General features: G+C 48.1%; 1 protein-coding gene across 7 annotated transcripts in view; it reads left to right on the top strand.

Moving 5' to 3' along the window:
* The window catches only part of KYAT1 (kynurenine aminotransferase 1), a 28737-nt gene that overhangs the window by 11654 nt on the left and 3451 nt on the right, over positions 1-13632 (top strand). For 3 of the 7 annotated variants that reach the window (XM_015240273.3, XM_072960235.1, XM_072960236.1), the window contains exons 2-6: positions 8622-8680; positions 10900-11047; positions 12908-13057; positions 13136-13222; positions 13468-13596. In XM_015240273.3, coding sequence (XP_015095759.2) covers positions 8628-8680; positions 10900-11047; positions 12908-13057; positions 13136-13222; positions 13468-13596 — 567 coding nt within the window. In that variant the 5' untranslated portion in view covers positions 8622-8627. The other 4 variants (XM_031677638.2, XM_015240272.3, XM_072960237.1 and 1 more) reach the window with 4 other exon arrangements.

Below are 13632 nucleotides of genomic sequence, written 5' to 3'. Positions count from 1 at the left end.
CAGGTGGCCCAGGCCACCTGCAGCCCCAAGGCACCACCTCTCCTGATAGCTGGTAGTGAGGGTGAGGGGCTGAGACTGGCAGAGAAGAGGAGGGGGCCACAAGCTAGGATCTTTTCCCATGTGAGTTTCTGCTATTTGCTGGGCATCAGGTGATGCAGACCCTACCCCAACCTGCAGGAGCTCCAGGTAAGGGCTAGTTGTTATTTTCTCATTATTATGAATTTCCTTGTCCATAAATGGGGGTGAGGATAGCACCTACTTTCCAGGGCTGTTGAAAGGGTCCGGTGACGTATGTATAGTCCATATCTCAGCACCTGGTGCAGAGCGAATGCTCAGCAAATTAGAGCTGACTGTATTAATATGATTCCTACCACTGTAATCCAGTGAGATGATCAAAGTGTGATTTGGGCCAGAGGAAGTGTAGACACTTTAGGAGAAAGGACAAAATTAATAGATATGGAGTGATATGGCAACAGTGTCAGAGAGAGGATCAGCCTACCAGGCATCTGCAGATTTTGAACCAAGTGTCAGGAGATGGCCCCCTAGGATCAAGTCCATCTGGAGGAGTCAGCAGGACATCAGGCACAAGTCTGAGTCACCAACCCTGCATTTGACCCATCTTAGGGGACCACCCATCTCTGTTTGCTCAGGATGGTTCCAGTTGTAGCACCAAACGTCCTGCATCCCAAGAAACCCCTCAATCCTGGGCAGGTGGGATGGTTAGTCTCCCGAGAACACGCAGTGGACATAAGGCGCCCACTGTGACCAGCACTGGGCTCAGACCTGGCCATGGGCCTCTTGTCCTTTGACTGAGGGAAGCAGAAGCACACTGACACCCCCTCTCCTGACGTGACACACCATAGAATGTCCTTCCTCAGATGTTAATCACACTTACCCTCTGTTGCTCCAAGCTCTGGTTCTTAGCGACAGGGATCACAGGGCAGACTTCCAGTTTCCAGGAAGTACTCTCAGTTCTGAGAAATTAGAGGGTGAACTCTGACCACATTGACTCCTCAGCTCCTTGAGTCTCCCAGCTCTCTTCCACTCCAGGGTCTTTGCACCATCCTGGCTGCCTGGCACCCTTTCTCCTCCTTTGGGACTCAGCTTGAAGGCGACGTCCTCTAAGGAGCCCTCCCCAACTCTCGCACATGGGGCTGTGCTCACAGCGCCATCTAGCGTCCAATTGTATTAGTTTCCTGGGCCTTCATAACAAGGCACCACGAAACAACAGAAATTTATTCTCTCAGTTCTGGAGTCTAGAAGTCCAAAATCAAGGTGTCACCAGGGCCATGCTTTTCTCTCAGCTTCGGTGCCACCAGCAATCCCTGGTGTTCCTTGGCTTGTGGCCGCATCATTCTAATCTCTGCCTCTGTCATCACACGGCATTCTCCCTGTTTCTGTCTCTTCTCTTCTTATAAGGACACCAGCCATACTGGATTACGGTCCACTCTAATCCAGTATGACCTCATCTTAAATTGATTACATCTTCAAAGATCCTATTTTCAAATAAAGTCACATTCATGGGTACTGGAAGTTAGGACTTCAACATATCCTTTTGGAGGACACGATTCAAGGCATAACACACATCCTTGCACATGTCAGGAAATACTTGCTGGATAATGAAGGAGACAGTGCTTGTGGGGCGTCTCTCGCCAGGCCTGGTCTCTGCAGTCATCTCAGTGCTTCTCACTTCGTTCAGCTCTTTACTTGTAAGAATGGAGTGACAAGCTCCTCACGTGCAGGGCTGGAAACTGGAAGGTCAGTGTAACCCATCTAGTCACATCATTTCACAACAGTACAACACTCTAACTTTATGATAAAAGAGAAATAAAGAGAAAGTAATTTATAAGCCAATAATGGATATTTTAGTATGTAAGTGCTCGGGCTTGCCCACACTGGAAGGTTCCATGAAGTAGACAGCTGTTGCACCTACTTATAAGAAATAAGTCTGGCCTGGACTGGGCAACACTCTAGCCCGGTCCCTTCTGAACCCCTCCCAAACCAGCCTCTTCCCCCAAGGTCTTTCAGAGCATCTCAGAGCCCTGAAAACTAGCAGTCTGCCCAGAGGTGGGGCACTGACTCATCTATTCTTCACTCAGTCATCAGCATCTCCTTAGCATGTTCTCTGGCCAGGCTCTGGAAGAGTGCTCCAACCGTAAAATTAACCCTGCTTCTGAAAGCATCAATCCAGCAAAGTCCTGCTTCCTTGGACCCTCACCCAAATCACCCCATCAAAGTCTAAATCCTATAATAAGTTCTGAGACCCTCTTAATTGAGACACCCCATTCCTCCCTGGTGTGCATTTTTCATCATCGCCACTTGTTCAGTCACAGCTATGTTCCTGGTGGTTTGGGGCTGAGAGTTTGTCATTTAGGCCTGATTTGCTCTAAATGGGGGGGGGAGGGGAGTAACAGTAGTTTAAACAAGATCCAACTCTTTCTCTCTCTCTTTCTCATCAACTAAGTCCAGAGGTAAGTGACGGCTCCTTGATCATCAGAGGCCCAGGCTCCTTCCACATTGTGGCTCTGACTTTCACCTCATGGGTAGGGAACATTTCAAATATATAGAAAATTAGCGACTAGAGTGGACTGACCCTCCAGACCTCAATTCATGGCTCATCTTACTTCATCTATTCCGTCACCCACTTCCCACTTCCTGAATCTGGAAAAGACACACTTCAGTGTCCCGCTGTGCTCCTGTCCTATGTCCTCTCTAAAGCAGAGGCCCAGGGTGTGAGGGCAGCACCATCAGTAGTTGGTTTCTTCGAATCAGAATCCCAGATGAGGTCCATACCTTGTACTTGGTTGCTATGCAGCCCTCCTTCGCCTCTCAGCTTTTTATTTTGAAAAAGTTGGACATACAGAAAAGGTGAAGGAACTGTACAGCGGCCACACAGGTGCTTACCACCCAGATTCACTACTAGCTCACCCTTTGCCGTATTTTGCTAATGTTTCTCTCTTCCTTGCCTGCTTTTGTCTATGACTGTCTTCTTTTTTATTTTATTTCATTTTTAAAAATTGAAATATAGTCAGTTACAGTGTGTCAATTTCTGGTGTACAGCATAATGTCCCAGTATGACTGTCTTCTTTATTGAATCTTTTGAAAGCAAGTTGCAGGGGGCAGAGGGAATAATAGCTCAGTGGTAGAGCGCGTGTTTGGCATGCACAAGGTCCTGGGTTCCATCCCCAGTGCCTCAATTAAGGGAAGAAAGAAAACAAGTTGCAGACATCCTGACCCGTCACCCCTAAATACTTCCTAAGAATGCCATCCCCTATGTGAGCACCCACATTAGCACACCAAAGACTCTTGACAGTTGATTCGGTCATGTTATCTGATATACCGGCCATATTCAGATTTCTCCAGTTGTCCTACAGATGCCTTTTGGGAACTTTTATTGTCCTTGTTGTCACCCCCAGTCTAGGATCCAGTTATGGGTCACATGTGGCATCTGTGTACTGTATCTCTTTAGTCTTTTAATCTAGAACAGCCCCCCTCACCCCCAAATGCCCACTTCGTTTTTTGGTGCTGTGTTCCAACCCTTTGGAGGAGAGAGGGAAAGAAGGAAGGAAGGCTGGAAGGGAAAGTCTCAGAGGCAGTGCAGTTCTCAGACAGCTCCAACAAAGGCAGTGGGAGTCCTCAAGAGAGACCTGTCTCCCAGCAACAGCCTCCCTCACTGACCTCCTGGCCCTGGCTGGGAGCAGCCCACGGACGCACGGCCTCTGTGCTGAGGACGAGGCCCAGGGATGAATTTGAGGACCAGGGATGAATTTCTGAGCACAGCTGTCCCCTCAGTCAGTTAGGCTCCTGAAAGTCCAGAGACACTTCCCCATGGCCATCACCAGGGCACTGCCTTTTTTTTTTTAAAACCTTGGCAATTTTTAAAAATGGCTTCATTGAACTATAACACGTGTGCTGTGTAATTCAGCCTTAAAGTATACCAGTCAGTGGTTTTTGGTATATTCACACTTGTGAAGCCATTATCACCATCTAATTTTAGAACATTTTCTTTAGGCCAAAAAGATACCTGTTCCTGTTAGCAGTCATCCCCACCCCCACCCTCACCCCTACCCCTACCCCTACCCCCGACCACCCCACTCCCTGCCCAAGGCAGTCACTCATCTGCTCTCTGTCTCTGCTTCTTTTTCTTTTTTTTCTTTTTTTGGTCCGGGGGAACTAATTAGGTCTGTCTGTTTGTCTGCCTGTCTATCTGTTTACCTACCTACCTAACTAGGTATCCATTTATTTAATGGAGGTCCTGGGGATTGAACCCAGGACCTCGTGCATGCTAAGCACACACTCTACCACTAAGCTGTACCCTCCCCGGCTCTTTCTCTGTCTCTGTAGGTTTGTCTGTTTCATGTCAATGGAATCATACAATCTGTGGTCTTTCTCCTACTACTTAGCACGTTTTCATCCATGTTGTAGTGTGTGAGCGCTTCACTCCCACTTACTGTCAGATGGCGTTAAATCATATGGATTTACCACATTGTCCATCAGCTGATGGGCATTTAGGATGTCTCCACTTTTTTGACTATTAGTAATCATGCTTCTTATGAATATTACATACAAGTTTTTGTGTGGACTTTTTTTCTTCATGAATAGGGTATATATACCTAGGAGTGGAATTGCTAGGTCACATGGTAACTCTATGTTTAACATTTTGAGAAACTTCTAGACTGTTTTCCACAGCAGCTGCACCATTTCACATTCCCAGAAGCAACGTACAAGGGTTCCAATTTCTCACCGTCCTCGAAATACTTGTAATTATCTGTCTTATTTGTTATAGCCATTCCAGTGGATGTGAAGTGGTGTCTTAATGTGGCACTTCTCAGGTGCTGACTAGCCATTTAGATCTCTTTGGAGACACTCAGATTTACAATTTGCAAATATTTTCTCCCATACTGTGGGTTGTCTTCTTGCTTTCTTGATAGTATCCTTTGAGACACAAAAGTTTTTAATTTTGATGAAGTCCATTTTATCTACTTTTTCTTTCATTGTTTGTGCTTTCGGTGTTGCATATAAGAAACTATCTTCTAACTTACGGTCATGAAGATTTACTCCTGTTTCGTTCTAGGGGTTTTATGGTTTTAGCTCTTACATTAAGTCTGCAATCTACTTCGAGTTAATTTTTGTTACGGTGTGAGGTAAGGACCCAAGTTCATTCTTTTGCGTGTGTGCATCCAGTTGTCCCAGCACCATTTGTTGAAAAGACTGTTCTTTCCTCATTGAATTCTCTTGGCACCCTTGTCAAATAGCAACTGGCTGTAAAAGCTAGAGTTTATGTCTGGACTTTCAACTCTATCCCATTGATTTATATGTCTATCCTTATGCCTGTACCATACTTTCTTGGTTCCTTTAGCTTTTCAACGAGCTTTGAAATTGTGCAGTGTATCTTTCAACTTTTTTCTTCTTTTTCAAGGCATTCGCTTTTTTATTTACGTGTTAAGTCTCCATTTATCTGTAATGCTCCAGGCTTTTTTTCCCCTTGCACTTTATTGAAGAAACAGGGTAAGTGGTTCTATGGAGTTTCCATCAGCCTGAATTTGTTGATTGCATCTCTGTGGTGTCATTTAACGTGTTCTTCTGTCCCTTGTATTTTAGTAATCCAGAAGCATGATCTGATTTAGATCTGGTTTTAGCACAGGAATAATTTGGAAGTGGTATGTGTGTTTCCAGAGTGAGAGCATAGTGCAGAGTTGACTCTGTGATGTTAGGGGCCAGCCATAGTCTTCCCCTGGCTCATTTTTCATTAGAGGTGACTTACGTTTGAAAAGGGTCTCTGGTGGCTGGGGAGGGGGGTTCACGGGGTGGTTTCAAGGATGGAGGGATACTTGTGCACTTGTGCAATAAAACCCTTGTTGCCATGCCCGGTATACAGTGACTGCCCAGTAAATACTAGCTCTTATTGTTGTCATTGTTACTAGAGCTGTGTGTGTGTGACCCAAGTCCTGGGCTCGGAGCCAGTTTCTGGCCAGGGCATTCTCCTCTGCCCTCAGAGGAGACATCGTCAGTGCCCCAAGGCTCTGGGAGGCATGTTCAGGAATACAGCGGCCATCTATGTGCATCTGGTGGGGCCCCTCTGGGGAAAGAAGTCTGGAGCTTCGCTCACCCGGTGGTTGCACCAGACTGTAAGTGCCCTTCATGCTCTGCTGCCTGCATTACCCAGAGCTCCTGGGAACTAGCTTGGTCCTGGCTTCAAAGCTGTGCACGGGCCGCCTCTTTCAAGAAGCCTTCTCTGACTGCGGCCTGGGTGTGGGCCCTTCCCTTACCCTTGCTTCTAATCTAGAACTTGTAGCTCTGCATCTGAATGGTCTTCTTGGTGTTGCTGCCTCCCCATCATGCCCTGTGCCCAACCCAGTGTTCAGTACACAGTAGGTGCTCAGTAAACTTTGGCTGAATAAATACATTATGCATAAGACCAAGAATAGTCACTGTTTCCTTACTTATCCTAAGTCTGGTGTGACATACTTAAAAGTCACTCCTTTGAGCACCCCACATTTCTGGGATCCCATTTTTATCTCCTTCCTAAACTCATTCATCGCCATTCACCACTTTTGCTCTCTCTCTGTGCTCCTGTTCCCCTCTACTCCTTCCCCCACCCCAACCCTCCTCAAACTTCCCTCCCTCCAACTTTACTCCCACCCCTGCCGCTGCCCCGACTCATCTTCACTTCATTATTTTTTTTAATATGATGTATACCCAAAAGTAATCCCTCATGTCATTGAATCCCTAACGCCATCACTTATAAGATGCACTGTTATTTTATGCACTAGTGAGGGGGATATTGCCAATTAAACTCATGCTATAGATTCTAAGACACATCTGTATTCAGAGAGAGTGCAATGTGAAAAAATATGCGTATCAGAATCAATCAAATATGGTATGATCTACGTACGAAAAGCTTAGAAACGTAGAAAAGCACGCCTATAACTAAATCATCTACAATTCCACCACTCAGAGAGAACCTTTGTTAACATTTTGATATGTTCCCTTCCAAACTTTTTTCCTATTCACATCAGGTTATAGAAAAAAAAGTGTGTGTATATATATATATATGTGTGTGTGTGTATATATACACACACACACATATATATGCACATATACATATATGGGTATATTTTTTATAAAGCATAATGAGTCCATATATACTATTTTGCAGCCTATTTTATTGATATCAGTATATCACACTGATAAATATTCCTCTAAAATGTGATTTTTCTCCCATTTTTTCTCCCACATTTTTTAATCATAAAAATAAAATTTTTATTTTAGAAAATTTAGAAAATAAGAAAATTATAAGTAATGAAGAGAAGAAAAAAATATCTGTTAACTAACAAACCAAAGATAATCACTGCTAACTGACATTTTGGTGATAACATGACTTTCCCTGGCAGGGATCACCCTCTCATTGTTAACTATTTTGACATGTACCGAGTGCCAGGCCTGGTGATAGGTGTCAGGGATTCAGTGAAGGGTCAGGGCTGCCACCGTTGGCAAAGCACCCACTGTGAGGTACCAGGCCCCCTGCTGGGCTCTCTGTGACTCACTCACATGAGCGGGACTCCCCAGGTGATGGGAAAGCCTGGCCCATATGCAGATGGTCCCCAGGTCTTCCTCCAGGGCGAGGGCCAGGTGCTAGGAGCCCTTCTGTTGCCACCACCCTGACCAGGGTCCTATCCAGCTCCTCCAACCTTGGGCAGGTCTCTGAACCTCTTTGAGCCTCAGTGTCCTCATCTTTAGAGGGGGATTATCAGGGCCGCTCTGATGGGGTGCTGTGGGAGACTGAGCAGGAGGAACAGTAAGGGCTCACTATTAGCCACAGCAGGGATCTCCACCACCTGCCAGCCGTCTGAGACCCAAACCCACAGGAAGCTCCAAGGGACCACGAAGCCCACGTTCTTGTTACACCAAGGGGAGACTGAGGCCGGGCGGAGCTACATCACCTGTGCAGTGTCACCCAGCCAAGGCAGGCTTAGGACCTGAGTTTGGAGGTTCTCAGGCCTGGCCAGTGTCTACATACCTGTGGTTGGGGAGGATGCTGTCCTGGAAGGAATGCAGAGGAGGGTGGAGGGGGCCCCTGAGCCTCCAAAGATTGAGCAAGTGTCTCGGACACCCGAGTCAGAATGTGGCCTTGCCTCAAACAAGCCTGAGTCTACTTGTTGTGTGACCTTGAACACATCACTTTCCCTGCTCCCTCCTCCTTTTTCTCATCTATAAAATGGGCCCAGCCAGCTTGTTCTGAGAAGTAAATGGAAGAGCTTAGCAAGATCTCTATAAACGGAAGCTGCTGAAGTCACTGTCGCCATAAGCCTTCCCCTGCTCCCCTCTCGCCCTTTCTCCTGCTCCTCCTGGGTCACACTTTAACCTGACTGAAGCCAGGCTGTGTCTCAGGTTACGTGGAACCTGGGCTGGCAGGTAGGTGAGTCCAGGCTCTTGTAATGGGGAGGAGCTGGGCAAAGTCTGGCCCAGACAGATGCGGGGGAGGCCGGCAGGAGCCTGCCCTGCTCTCCGCCTTCTGGAGCAGTGGACTGGGGAGGCTGTGGTTAGAAAGTAATTGCCTCCCGGGGAGCCCAGGCTGCTGCACCACTGCCACGCTGATCTTCTGCTTGCTCTGTCTCCAGCTCGCCATGGCCAAACGACTGCCGGCTCGAAGGCTGGACGGGATCGACCACAACCCGTGGTGAGCCGGGCAGGGCCAGGGAAGTGCGTAGGTGTCCCCTTGGGCACTTTGGCAGGACATGGCTGGCAGTCCCTGGATTTGCAGGAACTCATTGCTACCCAGGACAGCCACGTACTCAGATGGGGAGATTTGCAGGCACAGCCCACAAGCGACGAGACCCACAGCAGCCGGCTTGGGTTGGGATCTCAGCTTCACCCTGCTTGGCTGTGGCACTGGGGCCGGGACACACCTGCTCTGACCCTCAGGTCCCCAGCTGGGAAATGGAGATAATTCGTTTTCCTTTGAAGGGCCTGGGAAGATGAGGTGAAATATTGTGTGAGCGATGATCATTACCCAGGCACCAGGCTGAGGGCTTTCCAGGGGTCCTTTCATTTCACACTTAGTACAGAGCAGGATAAGCTAAGGAATACAAGAAGGTAACATACAGGCAGCTCCTGACTGACATTTGCAGAAGTTAATATCTTTTCTACTAACTAACTCTAAATACGAAGGCGTTTGTGCCCATTGTCACGAGTGATACGATGGATGCCATGGAAGATGTGTGAGTAAGATTTAACTAACTTCCCGCTTCTCCCCAACCCACCCTGCTCCCCCAGCCCATTCCACCTTTGGTCAAGGATGTAGAGACACCTCTGTACTTAAAAAAAATCATTAGCTGTTGTTTTCACAAAAAAATGGGACCATTTTTTCTTTCAAACTCCCCTCCTGTAGAGTACTTTTGTGTTTTGCAAAGATCTTCTGCCTCCATCTTCTCTGCTGTCCCACAGTGTTTGGGATGGGGGAGCCAGGTCTAATGGCCCTACAGAGTCTGGCTGCCCGCTAAGTTGGGCCTTCAGGGTCCTGTTCCCCAGGCTGCCACCCTCTGTCCTCTCTGTAAGGCAGGTGGGCAGGCTTGTGGCCCACTTTGCAGGTAACAGAAAATCCAACTCAGAGGGAGGAAATGACAAAGAGGCAGGCTGGGAGAGGCAGCAGGAATCTTTCCTGACTCACAGAGCCAACAGACTCTGGACCTGTTACCCCCATTGTACAGAAGGAAAGCCTGAGGCCAGGAGACGCTGTCTCATGCAGAGGCAGGACAGAGCAGGAGCTAGCCTGGGAGGAATGTACGGGACAGGAGAGGAATGCCAGGAGGGATGAGGGCCATGAGAGGCCCCAGGTTCCTGCTGACCCCAGGGTGGTAGCCTGAGGATCAGGACCCTAGAGGCCCAACCTTCAGGGCAGCTGGTCTCTGTAGGGTGTTTGAGCCTGGTTCCCCTGTCCCAGCCACCATGGAACATCTAACACCTGATTTTGCATCTCAGCCCTGCCTTTAGTTGCTGTGTGACTCGGGGCAGGTCACTGACCTCTCTGAGCCTCAGCAACTCTGTGTCTGCAAAGACACCGTGGCACTCTGGGGAGAAAAAGATCAGTTTCAGACATAATGATATTCACTGTTATGCAAATTCAAGTCATTGAAGCCTGCCTCCTCTGCCCCCAACCAGCCTCTTCATCTGGCCTCTCAGCCTCTCTCCCAGTTTCCCTGAAGAGGTGGCCGCCTGGTAGGGGCAGAAGAAAAGTGGTCAGGGGCCAGAGACAGCAGATGGCAGGGATGGGGGGGCCCCATTCTGTCCAGGGTCATGGTCAAAAGCATAACCTCTACTTCAGACAGATACGGAATCAAAGTCTGGCCGTGCTAACTGGGAGCCACTCGGCAAGTCACCCGAAGCCTCAGCTTCTCCGTCCCCATTGAGACCGGGAAGCAGAACGTCCCTCAGGCTATTAAGGGTTGCATGAGCAAGGATTTCAAACTAGGGTGCTGACAGACACATGAATGGTCATGAAACCATTTAGGAGAGCTCAACAAGTATTTCTAAAGAATAGAGTAGGGTAGGACGGAGATACTGCTGTGCATCACAGCAGAAGGAGGCTGTCGGCTCCGTGCCTGTGCTCTGCAAGGTTTGCAGTGTAAAGGTAATTTGTTACCATGGACCATGGTGGAAAGTTGGTAAGTTGGAAAGCCCCTGGGCTGAGATATGTGGTCAGACTGGAGCTTGCCTATTCTCAAAGTGTAGGACTAGTTATGACCAGAAACAGATCTTCAGGCCAGGTGAATACTAACTATCCAGTTTTCTAGAATGAGCCCAGTGCATTGCTCATCCTGCTCTGGAAGCGAGCGGAAGTCAGAAAGGGGTGGAGGGGTAGACAGGTGGGCCGGTACCAACTCTCTGTTTGTTGCCCAGGGTGGAGTTTGGCAAACTGGCCAGTGAGGCTGATGCCGTGAACTTGGGCCAAGGCTTCCCCGACTTCCCACCCCCAGACTTCGCTGTGGAAGCCTTTCAGCACGCCGTCAGCGGGGACTTCATGCTCAACCAGTATACGAAGGCATTTGTGAGTCTTCCAGCCCCTCATGGGGCCCCTGGACATAGGTCTCTAAGGAGGCCCTGGGGGAGGAAGGGGCAGGTATTGCTGGGCAGCAGGCCCGTCTGGGTGTCGGAGTTCATCGGGCAGTTCAGTGTTCACTGACTGTCTCCTCTGTTCCAGGCCCTAGGACAGTTCATGGTCCCGGGGAAAAGACAGACAAAAATAAATTAGCAGGGAGCTCATGGTCTAGTGGGAAAAGCAGACCAAAATAAAACAAAACAAAAGCAGAAAATGAAGGAAGTTGGTAGCCTGTGATGGAGAAGGATGGGGTACTTGGGAACAAGAAGGAGGGAATGAAACCTGGGATATCAGGGAAGACTTCCTGAAGGAGAGGACACCTAAGCTGAGCCCTGAAAGACAAGCTGCTGATTGTTTTGACTCTAAATCCAAAGTCTTTCTGTAAAGAATGACAGAGTAAATATTTGCCAGCCCTTGGAGTAGAACAGTGGTTCTTAAAGTTTGGTGTGCATCTCACTGCCCGGGGGAAGGTTCCGTCAAATCTCATTACCCAGAGATAACCACTGCCAACAATTTGCTACTTGGCTGAGTGTTTAGCCTTTTGAACTTTTAAGTTTTTTAAATGCTTATATAAAGACACACACACACACGCACATGAGATTTGTGGGGTTTTTTAACCGAAACGTACTCATACTATAAATAATGTTCTGTAACTTGTTTATTTCACTATATAATGTGTAATAGGCATCTTTTCATGTCGAATTGCCTCCTTCTTTTAATGGCTGCATAGTATTCCATTGCCTAGATGTGCCATCATTTACTTACGTAGCCCTGCACAGATGGTCTGATTAAGATATCTCACCTTTATAACCAGTGTCACAGTGACTTTCTCTGTGTGTACACCTTTGTACACATATGTGACTGTTTCTGTCAGATAAATCCTTAGAAGTAAAACGAGGCAATCAAAGGGTGTAAGCATTTTAGCCTGTGATGGATGTTGTCAAATTGCCCTCCAGTGAGGTTTACTCACATTCCCCCCAACAGGCAGGTCTTAGGGCTGGCTGTTCGTTCCTTTCATATGTGTATTGGGCTTCAGTACTTCTTTCATGAAGGACCTAATTTTTTTCATTTGGATGTATGTCTTTGTTGTGTTGCTTTGCAAGACTCTTTATATACTAAATGTCTTCCCTCTTTCTCTTATGCTACAATGTTTCTCTCTTTGTCTTTTAACTTTGCTCATGAGATATTTTGCTGTGCAGAAAGTTTTCATTTTTATGCAGTCAAATCTGGTTTGGTGAATTATTTAGTTAAGTTCTTGACCTTAGGTTTCAATCTCTTGGCTTAGCCTGGAATGTATTATAAGTGTCCTTAGCGAACAGGCATGCAGATTCAATCTTCCTCTCAAAGTGGGGTGCTTCCAAAGCTGCAACATAAAGTCTTATTTATGCATTTCAACTAGTGTTACCTTGGGCAAGTCATTTCCTTTCTCTGGGTCTTTGTTTCTCTACCTGTCAAATGGTAGGGATCAAATAATACCTCTCTTGCAAGGCTGCCAAGAGAATCAGATGGCATGAAAGTGCTTCTTAAACTTAAAAGGGAGGTGTGTGAAGTGTGGAGTTGCTGCTCCTTCACGAACACCATTGGACTGTGCTCCATGAAGGCATGTGGTCTGTCTGGTTCTCCACCAAATGTCAGCCCAGGATGCTGGGCCTGGCATGGAGCAGGCAAGTGAGATGAAAGAACTCACCCCATAAGAGCTGATTCTGCCCCCAGGCCTGCTGCTGGGAGGTGCTAGAATTGCCAGGATGCAGCTGAGCTGGAGGGTGGGCTCAGGCTGAGCTGGGTGGCTGACCCCTGCTGTCCTGGCAGGGTTACCCACCACTGACAAAGATCCTGGCAAGTTTCTTCGGGAAGTTTCTGGGACAGGAGATAGACCCGCTCAAGAACGTGCTGGTGACTGTGGGTGCCTATGGGGCCCTGTTCACAGCCTTCCAGGCCCTGGTGGATGAAGGAGATGAGGTGAGTGGGCAAAGCTAGGGCTGGGTGGGGGTGAAGGGTCAGGGGTGCTGACCTCAGCTAATCTGACCTTTGTACCAGGTCATCATCATCGAACCCTTTTTTGACTGTTACGAGCCCATGACTTTGATGGCAGGGGGTCGCCCTGTATTTGTGTCCCTGAAGCCGGTGAGGATGCTGGTTGGGGTGTGGGTGGGCAGAAGAGTCCAAGGAGTGTGCTAGGTTGGACCCTGGGAGGTGGGAAAGAAGGAAGGAACTGTAGGAGGCCGGTTTCTTCAGGATGGAAGGAGTGGTGTCTGGAGCCCCAGAGGAGAGAGAGTGGGGACAGATGCCTGGCGGGGAGGAAGGCCAGATACCTAGAGATGAATGTCAGATAGGTAACTATTGTCACCCCCTCCCACCTCCTCTTGCAGTGCCCCACCCAGGATGGGGAACTGGATTCTAGCAGTAACTGGCAGCTGGATCCCACAGAGCTAGCCAGCAAGTTCACGTCTCGCACCAAAGCCCTCATCCTCAACACACCCAACAACCCCCTGGGAAAGGTACCTGAGAGACCTCCTCCTGGGGACCTCTCCAGA

This window comes from Vicugna pacos, chromosome 4 (assembly GCF_048564905.1).
Source record: "Vicugna pacos chromosome 4, VicPac4, whole genome shotgun sequence".
Lineage (NCBI taxonomy): Eukaryota > Metazoa > Chordata > Mammalia > Artiodactyla > Camelidae > Vicugna > Vicugna pacos.
This window is presented reverse-complemented; position numbering and strand designations above follow the sequence as displayed.